We start from the raw sequence: 13987 nt of genomic DNA, 5'->3' as shown, positions 1-13987 counted from the left end.
ATATTATGTATTTTTTAATAACAATGAAGATATTTAAAGAGATGAGATGTAAAGATTTCTTTAGTCATTTTCTCAATATGAACACTTTAATCTGGTTAGCTTTCTAGTAATGTAAAATAATCTTAATTATTCTTAGAAAATCATGGATATCTGATTTGGTGTTCTGTTGACTAAAATCCATATTAATATATCAGTCTATTTATGCAATATCAATAATAGAATCAAAATACAATCTTTATATAAAGACCCTGTAGTGACTTCTGAGGAATCAGCCAATGAAGATTGAATTAAAGCCATAGCAGCTTGAATTTTGTATTTTATTGTTTGCTAAATGAACTTAAAATTGCTTTTCCTGCTGTGAACAAAAGTGTTTGATCTGCTGTCACAGTCTATTTAATATTTAATGGTTAATTTATTATATTCAGTATTTAATAAATGAAATGTTTTTCATTTGCACCTTTGTGCATAATGCTATTTTTTAAAAAAGATTTATTTATTTTATTACAAAGTCAGATATACAGAGAGGAGGAGAGACAGAGAGGAAGATCTTCCATACAATGATTCACTCCCCAAGTGAGCCTCAGCGGCCAGTGCTATTCCGATCCGAAGCCGGGAACCTGGAACCTCCTCCAGGTCTCCCACACAGGTGCAGGGTCCCAAAGCCTTGGGCCGTCCTTGACTGCTTTCCCAGGCCACAAGCAGGGAACTGGATGGGAAGTGGAGCTGCCGGGACTAGAACCGGCGCCCATATGGGATCCCGGGGCTTTCAAGGCAAGGACTTTAGCTGCTAGGCCACGCCGCCGGGCCCAATGCTATTTTATTTTAAAGCCTAAATGAAGAAAAGAGAAACTTAGCAACCGCTGGCGTCAAGCAGATTATGTGCTAATCAAGACTGCTAACGGGGGGATTTGTACACTTTGCTTTGGCTTTCTGTTTGGCTTTTAACTTTTTTATAGTTTTTCATGGATTTACACTTACTTAAAATTATTAGAATTCCTCCATGTTTGATTATGTAGCCTGGCTCCAGTCACTGCCTTTGAGTCAGGGATATGTGTCTTCTTGTGAGGTGCTCATGTTTCTGTGCAGGCCATTTGATTTTCTTAAATGGTTACAACGGTGGATTGAGATGTTCATGTTTATTTTGACATCACATGATTCACAAGTGAATAAAACTTCTTCATATGTATTTTTCCAAAATGCATGTCATAATTTCCAAGGAATTGAACCTACACAGACCCCATTGATTTTCACATTAGATGTTTGTGACTTAGAAAACCTCAGCTTGTTAGAATGACACCTGTGAGGTGCCAGTTAATCAATACTAATGGGTGGTTAGGCATCATGACTGCAGAGTCGATGCAAACAAGCAAATTAGATTCAAAGTCAAAGATATTGAGTAGGCTGCATCCTTGTTGAGCCAGGTAGACCTGGTCCACAGAGAACAAATGGGCTCAAAAAGCTAGAATAAAAAAAATGTAACATAAGGAATGACTGATCTTTAGTGGTCTCCATGTTGTTTTGCAAAATACCTTTTGCTCTTTGTTTTACAATAAAGGAGATTAGATAACCTTTGCCAAAAACCTTCATTTCATAAGCCTGTATAAAGCATCTTATATATGCCTATAAATTTGTCAGGTTTATACAAATAATCAAACGTGTCATTGGAAACTATAAGATATGGCTGAGTTATAGCCAATATGGTTTTAATAAGCTTCTAATGTAATTAAAATTAATTCATAAGACTAAGGATTAAGAAAATGTGTAAAATGTGTACTAAGGAATATAAACTTAAAAAACCCCTTTATTGTTGAATGATATTTTTTTCCCATTTCTCTTGCTCATCAACAAGCAACTATTAGGGTCATCATAGACCTTGATCTATACTAACTTTGAAAGAATTACAAATATAAGTGTCTTGGATTAAGGTGAGGACTATGAGAAATAAGGAAGAAGTACATGTAGTGATGTTATTGAGGCTGGAGTAAAGTCAGAAACTCAGAGGACTGGGTTTTAGGGAAAAAAGGGAGAAAGTTGGTTTAGGATGTTAGCATATCCAGAGTTGCACATACTCAGGCTGTCTGCTAAAGGGAAGAGGGTCAGAGTGGGTTCGTGTGGGGAGACATATATTTTGTTACATGACAGTGAACATGGGAGAGACAGGTAGGAGGTGAGACCTCCCAGATCTTCCTCCTCTCCTGGAATCTTATCAGCTGTTCTTTGCATACAGTGCCTCCTGTCTGCCTTTCAAACCAAACTGTAGGAGTTGGGAGGGGCCCTGGTGGGACCAAGGTCACTGGGCGTTTGAGTCCCCTGCATGCTGTACTGCTAGCCTTCATGACTGTAGGGTATATGTGACTTTGATCGACACTTGCTGACAATGAAACAAAGGAGGAGGGTCTCTGGATGGCTCCAATAATGATGGTCTTTACAGTGTTTGACATAGAATTCAGGTGGCCAAACATTTGAGTGACCCCATTTCAGGCAATAATACCCAAGTTTTTGTACAAACCATGTAAGAATCATTGTATCTGGATGTTGTTAAGACTTCACTGGTGTTTCTGGCTAGGACTTCTCTTCTGTCTTGCACCTGTAAGTGGTTACTTTCTGGCCATAAAACCGTGACAAAAATCTCATACAGTCACTTGGTTTTTCACCTTTCACTGAGGCACAGCTTAATTTTGTACACAAGCAATCTTGTGTCCCAAAGTGAGCATTTAGCAATAATGGCATTCTTACTCATTCAGAAATATCTACTGAGTATTTTGCATGAGGCAGGCATTGTTGAAAGTGCTGGGAAATTGAGGTGACTAAAAGGAAGCTGTAGTCCAGAGGGGTAAGTGACATTACATGAGAAAAGGAAAAAAAGAAGGAATAAAAAAAAAAATACCTGTAGTTTGTGAGGAGGACTTTGGGAACAGCAAAGAAGAGTCATAAATAACAAGGAGACCCAGTGTGAGTGGCGAGCTCTAGGAGAGGCTGGTTGAGGGGGTGATGACCGAGGGGATGAAGAAGTAACCGCCATCAGAGCAGCAGACAGCTGCCAGAGTGAGAGCCTCGAGGAACTAGAGAGGAGGCTAGCATGGTGGGAATTTAGTGGGTGAGTGTGGGGGTCCTGTGCTTGAAAAGAGATGAGAGAAATTGTCAGAGATCATCCAAGAGTTGGTTTTCATTCTTAGAATAGTAGAATGCAATGGAAGCCTTTAAGCAGGACAGTGAGGAGTGGATTGAATAGAACAACCTGGAAGCTTCCAGCACTGACTTCATGATATCTGATGGTGCTTTAGATCAAGCCAACTAGTTAGAACAGTGGAGAGCAGGGAACACACTTTGAGGTGCAATGAACAGAACTTATTGGAACCGGTTGCACTTGGGAAAGGGGGATGATTTCAGGTTTGCAGCTGCATAGCCACATGCTTCTGCTGGTTTTTGGTGTCTTGGTGATGGTCTGCCCAAGTCAGGGGGAGACAGTCTGAGCTCTTCCAGCTAGTCCTGGTCTTCCATGGCTGATTTAGAGGATCTGAAACTGTGAACGGGGAGTAATTCATTCAACAAGGAATCCTAAGATTTCTGCCACATTTATAACAGACGCATAAGCAGCTTTTAGACTGTGTTCACCTTTTACCTTGTGTTTACCTTAAAGAACACCAGATAAAGTGATGGAGAGTTTTCTTGTTTTAAATATTCTAAATTCTTCCCACTGATATTTTCTTTTTATTGCATTTTCATTTTACTTAATTCTTATATTAATGAACTGAAATTATTTTAAAATAGATTGCTATTTTCATAGTTTTGGAGATGAAGGGATTTAAGGTTAAAAATAAAATTATAGAAACAGTTAAGATAGGAATTGAACAATTCTGTGTATTTCTGTGCTTTCCTGTCTAAGATGCATCCTTAGGGACAATGAATGGTGTAATTAGGTAAACTCATCGCAGGGTTAAATTTAAGTAAGAATCTGGAAAAGAAATATTTTGACCTCCTACTTAAACTCCCGAAGTGTGGGGATATTTTAAAATATAATTACTACAGTGCTTATGTATTCATGTTACGTGATTTAACCCTAAGGTACATTTTGAAAGAGAGAGAATTGTTTTCCCAGAGTCTTTCTAATTAGGTTTTAATTCTTTCTTTTAAATGAATAGGGTTGAGTTTCTTTTCTTCTCCTACTCTTTTTAAGAATTATTGCTTTGAAAGGCAGAATTACAGAGAGGGAGAGGGAGAGAGAGGAGGCAGAGGACTTGATCATTTTCGCTGCTTCTACAGAAGCTTTAGGAGGGAGCTGGGCTGGAAGTGGGCCAGCCTGGACTTGAGCTGCAGCTGTAGGAGGCAGCCCAAGGTGCTGTCCCACAGGTCCCCGGAGTTTAAATTCTTTTTCTACATATATTCAATTAAAATCTGAGATGTTAAATTTCATTTTTAAAAATTTGAGTTTCTAATTATGTAAAAGTGAAAGAATTGTCATTGACAAGATAAGTTTATAGAATTCTGTAGTCTTTTATAAAATATAAAATTGTAATGTATTAAGTGACCATGTAAGGTCACTTAATAGAGGAAGAAACAGCTTCATTAAACTTGCCCATGTCACGAAGCAGCAGGAGGGGTAATAAAGCTTCAACGGGGGCCTGATGATGTGATGCCGTGGGCTCAGCTGCTGCTTGTGACTCTGTTACCCTGCATCAGCGCACTCCTGCAAGTCCTGGGTGCTCGCTGCTGTGCTGATGCACCTGGGAAGGCAGTGGGTGATGACCCAAGTGCCTGGATCCCTGCCACCCACGTGGGAGACCCAGTGGGAGTTTCTGGCTCCAAGCTTTAGCCTGGCCCAGCCCTGGGCATTGCAGTTATTTGGGGAATAAAATAGTAGATGAAAGATCTCACACTCTGGTTCTCCACACAATTGTCCTCCCCGCCCTGTCCATCACTCTGCCTTTCAAACCAACCAACAAGCAAGTAAGTGTTTGAGTAGGAAGTCTGATTCCTGAGCCCTCCCTTTGAACTACTATTCAGCATTCACTAACTTATCATGGTTACAAAAGATTCCTGAATGCATGGCTCACCTCTCAAGCCGTAGTCATCCGCCAGCTGGTCTTTGCCACATCCTCCCCTCTTTACCCAGTGCTGCTGCTGCTTGGCCTCTTTGGAGCCTTCTCACTCATATCTTTCTTTTTTTTTCTTTTCCAAGATTTATTTATTTGGAAGACAGAGAGAGACAGAGACAAAAAGAGATTTTCCATCTGCTGGTTTCTTTCCCAAAAGACTGAAATGGCCAAGCAGCAGGGAAGTACGTCACTGTCTCCCACATGGGTGGCAGAACTTGAACTTGGGCTCTGGTATGAGATGCTGGTATGATGTTGACATACTGGAGCACAACAGTGGCATATGAGAGGTCTTTTAAGTACATCAGTTATATCTTCTTGCTCTTTTACATCTGAATTACTTAAACAATATGACATGAAGATTAAGAATCCCCTAGTTCAGTGAATTTAATGTGAAGCCTTAGTTATAGGAATGATGAACTTTACGTTATTTGGAAAAAGACTCTAAATGTGATTAAGGATCTTGAGATAGGGGGATTCTGTCTGGTAAATAGAGTGAGCCGTGAATGCTGTCACACGTATTCTTCAAAGATGGCAGAGGGGGGCTGTGACACCCCGAGAAGAAGGTAGTGTGAAGATGGGTACAAAGATTGTAGTCATTTGGCCACAGCCATGGACTGATAGCAACACTAGAAGGTGGAAGAGCAAGGCGTTGAGGGTTGGAGAGCCGCTGAAGGGAATGTGGTCCTGCCCACATTTTGTCTGGGGCCAAGTGACCATGGTTAAGAATGTTGGGCTTGGGCCCGGCGGCGTAGCCTAGCGACTGGGGTCCTCGCCTCGAGCGCCCCGGGATCCCATATGGGCGCTGGTTCTAGTCCCGGCAGCTCCACTTCCCATCCAGCTCCCTGCTTGTGGCCTGGGAAAAGCAGTCGAGGACGGCCCAGTGCATTGGGACACTGCACCCGTGTGGGAGACCTGGAAGAGGTTCCTGGTTCCCGGCTTCGGATTGGCGCGCATCGGCCCGTTGTGGCTCACTTGGGGAGTGGATCGTCGGACGGAGGATCTTCCTCTCTGTCTCTCCTCCTCTCTCTGTATATCTGACTTTGTAATAAAAAAAAAAAAAAAAAAAAAAAAAGAATGTTGGGCTTCCAGAACTGTGAGACAGTGGTGGGCTGCTGGTGTGATTTACTTTGTCAATAAACATATTTGTGAATGAAAAGCTTAACTGTATACTTTTTAAAGTCCTGTTTTGAGTGGTGTAGTTAAATGGACCAGCAGTCCTAACGTGGTGACACTGTGGGGTGGGTGCTGGGTTTAATGTTGTAGAGGCATCTTTTCAGAATTTTCTATAACTCTATACTTATGACCTTCGTTCTATGGTAGAACCTTCAAAATTTAATGGTTGTGCATAATTTGTTGGGAGGTCTCCAGGAAGCATAACATTATATAATTTATCCTTAACAGTTCTTTAAGAAATAGTCATTTTAAAAAAGATTTATTTATTTTCATTTGAAAGGCAGAGGAGTTGAGACAAAGAAGGGAAGATAGATAGAGCAGGAGTGCAAGAGAGATCTTCCTTCCACTGGTTCACTCCCCTAAGGCCACTGGGCCAAGCAGAAGCCAGGAGCTTCTTCCGGGTCTCCCATGTAGGGATAGGATCCCAAGCACTTAGGCTTTCCTCTGCTGCTTCCCAGGCCATTAGCCAGGAGCTAAATGGAAAGTGGAGCTGCTGGCACTTGAACTGGTAATCATTTGGGTTGCCGGGGTCACAGGTGAAGACTTACTTGCTACACTATGGTGCCCATCCCAGGAAATAGTCTTAAAAATGAAAGAGCATCACCAGATGGTACACGTTACTTTCTTCTTTTGTTTGCAGATAATGGGAAGCCCTGATCTCCCTTCTGATAGATGACATTTTCTAAGCTACAAGTTAAATTGTGTGAAAAGCAGAAGGACTTGTGAAAGCAGCACAGTTACACATAATAAGCAGGACAGGATGTTCCAGCCTCCCGACAGATCATAAAAACACCCAGTCCAGTAGTCTGTTGACACCCTAGATATTTAGGGATATTTCCAGAATGGTAATAGGGAAGGTGAAGTAATTCCTATTATGTAAGATTGGTGGGAAATAGTTACCAGTGTCAGAGTTGACTTCATTAGATGGTTTTATGGTCTGGAAGAAATGTAATTATATAATGTAGATAATGTATTCTTCTAGTTTACTAAGCAAAAGAAAAAGGAAAGTAGCATTAACCAAAGGAATTAGTGAGTGTGACAGGGCATTCAGATTGTATCTTCTTCTATGATGTGAAGCTCTTTTTAAAATAGGTGTAGAGTGTAGAATAGGTGTAGAGCACTCAGAGATTAATAATAGTCATGGAATTCTTTTCTTTTTTATGTGTATATGTATATTTATAAATAGACATTGCTAATTACTTTACAATGATGATCTAAGTTCTATGGAAACACTTACTGAATGTGTAAGTTTTTCTGTGTATAGAGTTAATAGGAACTAATATGCCCAACAAACCTCAACTTCACCTTTCCGCAAATTCTGGTAGAGACCCGTGTTACTACATGTTCTTTTTAGTCATCTAGTGATTTGTTGTTTTACGTACTTGTAATAAAAATGAAGTATAATTTCTTACTGGCTTTTAAATGTGTGGTAAAGCTTGAGGAGAGTATGGGATAATTTTAGGGGACAAAACTGAAACAATCAGTTCTCCATTCGCTTGAGCTATGAAAAGCTAGAAGGGAACGTGACTCTCATTCTAGTCCACAAAGTCCACACAGTTATATCCCATCGCAAGGCAACTGAGTGAATTGAGTTCAAAAGGGTAACAAAGCCCTCTGAGGAAAGATGGGGCACAGGACACTGGCTTGAGGCAGAGATGGCTGCCAGGTTAGAGAAAGATCAACTAAAATGTTAACAGCTTTGTGGGTTGACTGGGATAGCAAGTCTACGTTAGTGTATAGTAACTTGGAGCTCTCCACACAAAGGTGCTTTGCACACTCCTGTGAGTCCTTCTCTGCAGGTTGGTTCACCAGAAAGGCTGGGAGGCAGAGGAGACTGCGGAGCATGCCCCTTGCTGACCTGAGGGTACAATGGTGATTGGCTGTTGCTGAGGCACTGGAACCAGCTCTGTCCTTCCTCAGAGCCTTCTCTCTTATGAAGGAGAACGCTAATCTTCTAGGACAGCAGTGACCCTTCCTGCTTCCAGGACCCAGGGGATCCATTCCTTCCACAGGAGTGGGAGATGCAAGACCCCCAGGCCTGTGGAAGAGAGGTGGGAGACACTTACTCCTGTGGTCCACGCCTAGTGGAGCACTCCGAGTCAGGGAACCTCGGGGAGGAGCAGGAAATGTTAGACCCAGAACTGATAGAGGGCAGAGGTTTGTCATCAGTGGGGACGGGGCAAGAAATCTGACCTTTCCAAAGATCTCCTCCTCCCTAAGACAGAAGGTCACAGGATGAGAACCCTGAGAAAGCTCGTCTTCCAGACCCAGATTCAAAGACCCTGCCTGCAATGAGACTGGACCAAAATTAAAATAGAGACTTTCATACCTTCTTCAGCAGCTCATCACATAGTAATGAAGGACAGGAGTCTGTTGATAGGAGCCAACCAGAGTGGAGAGAGCTGGCTGCTGACAGCCGAGGATCGAGCCTGACCGCCACCCCCCAGGAAACCCTGTGGCATCTCCTCTGGCTGCAGGTGGAGCACAAGATAGAGTGGCCCACTGCTGAGGAGTTTGCAAATGGGGTGCTTTGGAAGTCACCATAGCAACAGCAAAACTTCAGCCCAGCTTGATTACTGAGTAGGCTGATTCAGCCTCCCACACAGTAACAGCTGAGCATACTGTTGCCGCTGTCTTCACGGGATATCCAGCACTCAAAGATTCCCAGGCACCCAAAATCAGGACAGACATTACGAAGACATACAGCACATTTGCTGTAGTATCAGAGATGACTCAGATGTTGTAAGTATTAAGGGATTTAAAATAACTATGATTAATAAGTTAAAAAGCAACATACATGGGTATATACTCACTTCTTTGCGAAAAAAAGAGTTCTGTAAGGCAATTAAATAAAATGGCTGGAAAGAAAAAGGATGATAATGGTGAGATGAAGCATATCAGTTTAGACACAGCTGGGGAAGAATCAGTGAATTAGAAGATTGAAATTATTCAAATTGAAGCAAAGATAAAAATGAGGGAAAAAAAATCCAAAAGAGAGCATTTAGTGCTTTCAAACTGTACGATGTGATATACATGTAAATTGGACTCTCTGAAAAGTGAGGATAGGGAAAAACTGCTTGAAGAATAGGAGTTTTCTGAAATGAACGGAAGAACAATTTGAAAATACAGTAAGCTTGGAGGACCCCAGCAGGGTAAGTATGCACAGACACTCAGGTGTTCTCTGCCGGGTGCAGCATGCTCACACTGCTTAGGAAGAGGCAGTCTGCGTGCAGCTAGTGAAGAGAGAAGCATTGTGTATGGAGAAGCAAAGGGGAAAATTAAAGCAGTCATGTCGGAAACTGCAGTCTAGAGGGTTAGACAATGTCCTGTTAAAAGGACTGAAAGCAAAGCAAATGAACAGATAAATCAGGAATCTGTACCCAACAGAAATACCTTGAAACATTTATGTATATTAACTTGATAAAGAGATGGAGAAAGTGCTATCTCACCTGCCAGTTTATTCCCCAAATTCCCATGACATCTGGGGCTGGACCTACCACGTAGTTCCCAGTGGGCTTTGAGCTGCTGTGCCAAATACCCACCTCGTGAAAGTATCTTTTATAAATGAAGGCAAAATTTTTTTTTTTCAGTTTGAGAGGCAAGGACAATCAAAATTATCCAAACTGAAATAAAAAGATGAAAACAGCTGGGGAGAAAACAAGAGAAGAGTTTGTTCAAGACACACAAATGCATACACACAAATACACACTTGCCGCTCCCATTCATCACTTCAACCCCTAAATTCTCCTGATGACCAGAGCTGGCACCAGGAACTCAACCCAGTCTCCCATAGGGGTGGCCCTCAGTGACTCCGTGAGCAATCACTGTCTGCTCTCGAGGTCGCCTCACAGGAAGCTGGGGCAGATGGACCCAGGCACTCTGACGGGGGCATAAGCAGATTCACTGGCATCTTTCCTGGCTGGAAGGCCGAGCTCACCCTGCGCATGCTTGTTTTAAACAAGCAGATTGGAAGAATGGGTTGTACCTGAGCTGGACCACAAGAAATTTGGTAACAGGATACCAGCTCAGAATTTGAGTTGATACAAATAAATCAAAAGCACCAAAAGGCCACTGTTGTAGAAGGAATTATAACAGTTTTGCACATTTTTTAAGTTTTTATTTTTAATGTTGACATTGTTGATCAGGGTGGGAGAGATTGAGGATTGGGGGAAAAGGGTGTGATAATCGTTTCCACTTTTTCCATTTCTTCTTCCTATATCTGGGGGAAGGGAGGAGACGAGGGGTGAAGTCATAGCCAGCCTCCCAACTGCCCCAATACTTGGGGTTGGGGACTGGTCACCCAGTATCAACCTAGGGTTTTGATGTGGCACACAGTCCGAGAGTTCTGCCCAAGTGGTTTTGATAGTTCTGAAATGCTGGAAAATAAGAGAGGCCGTAAGAAATGACAGGTCAGTCTGAGAGGCTCTGCATTACCTGGATACCCTAATGGGACACAGACACCACTGAGGACACTACCATTCATATATACTCCAACAAAGGGCAAATCAAAACGACAGGAATGCAGCAAAGAGAAATCAAAGGCGTTACACTGGGACCAGCATTGTGGTGCAGTGCGTTAAGCTGCTGCCTGCAGTGCTGGCATCCCACAGGGCTATCAGTTCGTGTCTCGGCCACTTCACTTCCAGTCCAGCTTCTTGCTAATGGTCTGAGAATGGGAAAATGGGCAAGTACTTGAGTTCTGGTCACCCACATATGAGACCTGGAGAAGCTTCCGGTAAATACCCAGCACTTACTGTCACAGCCATTTGACGAGTGAACCTGCGGATGGATGATTCTCTCTCTCTCTCTCTGACACTGCTTTCAAATAAATAAAATAATTTTCAAAAGCATCTATACCGCAGAACATCAACAAAAACCAAAATCCTACAAGATCACATGATAATTTATGCAGGCATCTATGAAAGAATCAAAATATAGGAATCTCTGTGTCAGGCAAAAACAATTGCAAACTGAATTTTTCTTAAACCATCACAATTTCATTAGTGTATACTAGTTTCTGAAAAATTGACAAATTCTCTAAGACTGACAAGACTTACATACTGAAAAGTGTAGAGCATTCCTGAGAGAAAACAGGAGACCTAAATGCATGCAGAGCTGTGAGTGTATCATGTTTGTGGAGCTGAAGAACCAGTGCTGTTAAGACATCAGTGCACCCCAGACCAATGGATGTATTTAATGCAGAATCATTGAAAATACAGAATTTTAGGGCCCAGCAGCGTGGCCTAGCAGCTAAAATCCTCGCCTTGAAGTGCCCGGGATCCCATATGGACGCTGGTTCTAATCCCGGCAGCTCCACTTCCCATTTTTGAAAATATAGTTTGAAAATATTTTTTGAAAATATTTTTGAAAATATAGTTTGAATTCTTTAACAGGTGAATGAGGATGGTATCCACATTATTAGTTTTACATGAAATTCTTATATATTTAAATTCTTGTAGAAACACTTCATAAAGTAATTTATGCTCTTAGCAGTTGTTTAAGGGAAAAATTTGTTCACACACTGCTAAGTGTGTTTGTTTTTATAGTAGAGTACACAATGTTTGTTTTTGAAGTAGATATACAAGTGTTGAAAACACATGATTGTCTGAGTTTTGACATCCGTACTCTAAGTGGGATAGCAAATTATACAATGCTGATAGCAAAGTAGAAATTGAGAACTGTCAAAACTGCTGTGTTGAAAGGTTTGTGTGCTGTTTATGGTTTGTATTCAGTAAAGCAATGGGATGTTACTCAGTTTATGAATTTCAAAACATTTAAACTTTATGTGATCAAATGAGTTAAATGACCAGGAACAGATTATTACAAGACAGTTCTCTTGAGAAGAAGTACATATTTTAAAAGTTCACGTGTAGTAATTTTATGGACTATTTCAATAGCCGTGGATTTAAAAAATTGCAGTTTCTGACCTCTCCTCTGAGTAAATAGCAAACTCTTTCTGATTGCACAGGAAGTGCTCCACGTCGCGGGAGTGGACATGCAGCTGACAGCTGCTGTGTCGTTCCTGACCATCCTGCAGGAAGAATCCGTGTCGGTTCATACCTACGCCCACGCCTTCCTGCAGATCATTCTGCTGTATCTGGAGCACAGGGACGCAGGTCAGGGTGGCGGGCTGGGGGGCCGCCCCGTCTCGTTGGTCATTGGTCGGGTGACTGGGTGGTGGGCTGGGGGGCCGCCCCGTCTCGTTGGTCATTGGTCGGGTGACTGGGTGGTGGGCTGGGGGGCCGCCCCGTCTCGTTGGTCATTGGTCGGGTGACTGGGTGGTGGGCTGGGGGGCCGCCCCGTCTCGTTGGTCATTGGTCGGGTGACTGGGTGGTGGGCTGGGGGGCCACCTCGTCCCGTTGGTCATTGGTCAGGTGACTGTCCAAGTGGGGCTTCGCTGCAAGCGGTTCAGCAGCGGCGAGAGGATTCCCAGGGGTCACTCTGTCTCCTTAAAAAAAGTGTGAAAACGTGAACTCAGTGTCCATCAAAGTTGAAGACCCACTCATTCATCTTATGATTATACCTTCAGATTCTTTTTTCTGAAACAATATTTGTGATTCCATTATTATACAGTAAGAAAGCACCACTTGACGATATTTTTAATATTACTTTTAAAAATATAAAAACTTCCTAGATGTTAGCTAAGACAAAAAATAAAGTCTTGTTAGAGTGGTAATAAAATAATTGTTCTTATTTTATCATTAAATGCTGTCGTAACTATGAATGACTGAATTGGTGAGATTTGTGAGATTTAATCCAGCATGTTCTCATTTGGTCAATCAGGTGTCAGCAATGCATGGCTGGAAACTCTCCTGTCTGTGATAGACGTTTTGCCAAAAGAAACCCTAAGGCATGAGGTAAGGTCTCCTCACTCCATCACTGAGAAGGTGTTTTTTTTTTTTTAAACATATTTTTATTGCATTTCATTTTTTAAAAATTAATTACATTGCATTATGTGACACATTTTTTATGCACTGGGATTCCCCCCGCCCCCCCCCACACCCTCCCCCCATGGCAGATTGCTCCACCTTGTTGCATTTCCATAATTCAAATTCAGTTGACATTCTTTCATTGGAGGTATTTACCAAGCATAAAGTCCAGCATCCCATTGTCCTGGTAAGTTCAATGGTTTGTTGGTGAGACCATCTCTGGTCCGAAGGTAGAGCCAGCAGAGCATCATCCCAATCAATTTAAAGCCCCAACACAACATTTCCAACCATTTACAACATTATGGCATTAACTGACATGGTATTGGTTAACCAATATGTTAATAGGAAAATGCAGGTTCTCAACCACAACCTGTGACTTCTTCATAGACATTTCAATTTTGGTTTATATTCAACCGTGTTCTATACACCTTAAAATGGCTATAGATTGCTATTCAGCTGTCTCATGCCTATTTTAATTTTAGTCTTTAGCAGTTTATAGCATTGAAGCATGTTTTCGCTGAACCTGGCTGTTTTTCAGGTGGTCTAACTCTATAATTCTAACAGGATATATGTCAACTGTTTAGGTGAGCATGTTTAGGAGGGGTGTGCAGAGAAATCTTCCATACCCCAGTGAGGAGTAACTAATCTTTGTGTCCCACCCAGTGAGTTTTAAGTGCATCCCCGCTGACCGTTTCCTGTCTGTTTCTAAGCTTTCCTTGTTGTTCTCTGTCTATCTATTCTAGTTTTGTTTGTTTGTTTGTTTTGAGGGGTTTCTGGAGCGCTCCTGAT

The 13987-nt window shown here is 42.0% G+C and overlaps 1 protein-coding gene across 5 annotated transcripts in view; it reads left to right on the top strand.

Annotated features, from left to right (window-relative positions):
* Positions 1-13987, top strand: part of PPP4R4 (protein phosphatase 4 regulatory subunit 4) — an 82127-nt gene that overhangs the window by 25037 nt on the left and 43103 nt on the right. For all 5 annotated transcript variants that reach the window (XM_058655275.1, XM_058655274.1, XM_058655272.1 and 2 more), the window contains exons 4-5: positions 12238-12385; positions 13053-13126. In XM_058655275.1, the coding sequence (XP_058511258.1) occupies positions 12238-12385; positions 13053-13126 (222 nt within the window). The remainder of the gene's footprint in view (positions 1-12237; positions 12386-13052; positions 13127-13987) is intronic.

The sequence above is a fragment of the Ochotona princeps genome, chromosome 26, assembly GCF_030435755.1.
Source record: "Ochotona princeps isolate mOchPri1 chromosome 26, mOchPri1.hap1, whole genome shotgun sequence".
In the NCBI taxonomy this organism is placed as follows: Eukaryota; Metazoa; Chordata; class Mammalia; order Lagomorpha; family Ochotonidae; genus Ochotona; species Ochotona princeps.
Note: the sequence above shows the minus strand (reverse complement) of the source record. Positions and strands in the feature narration are given on the sequence as shown.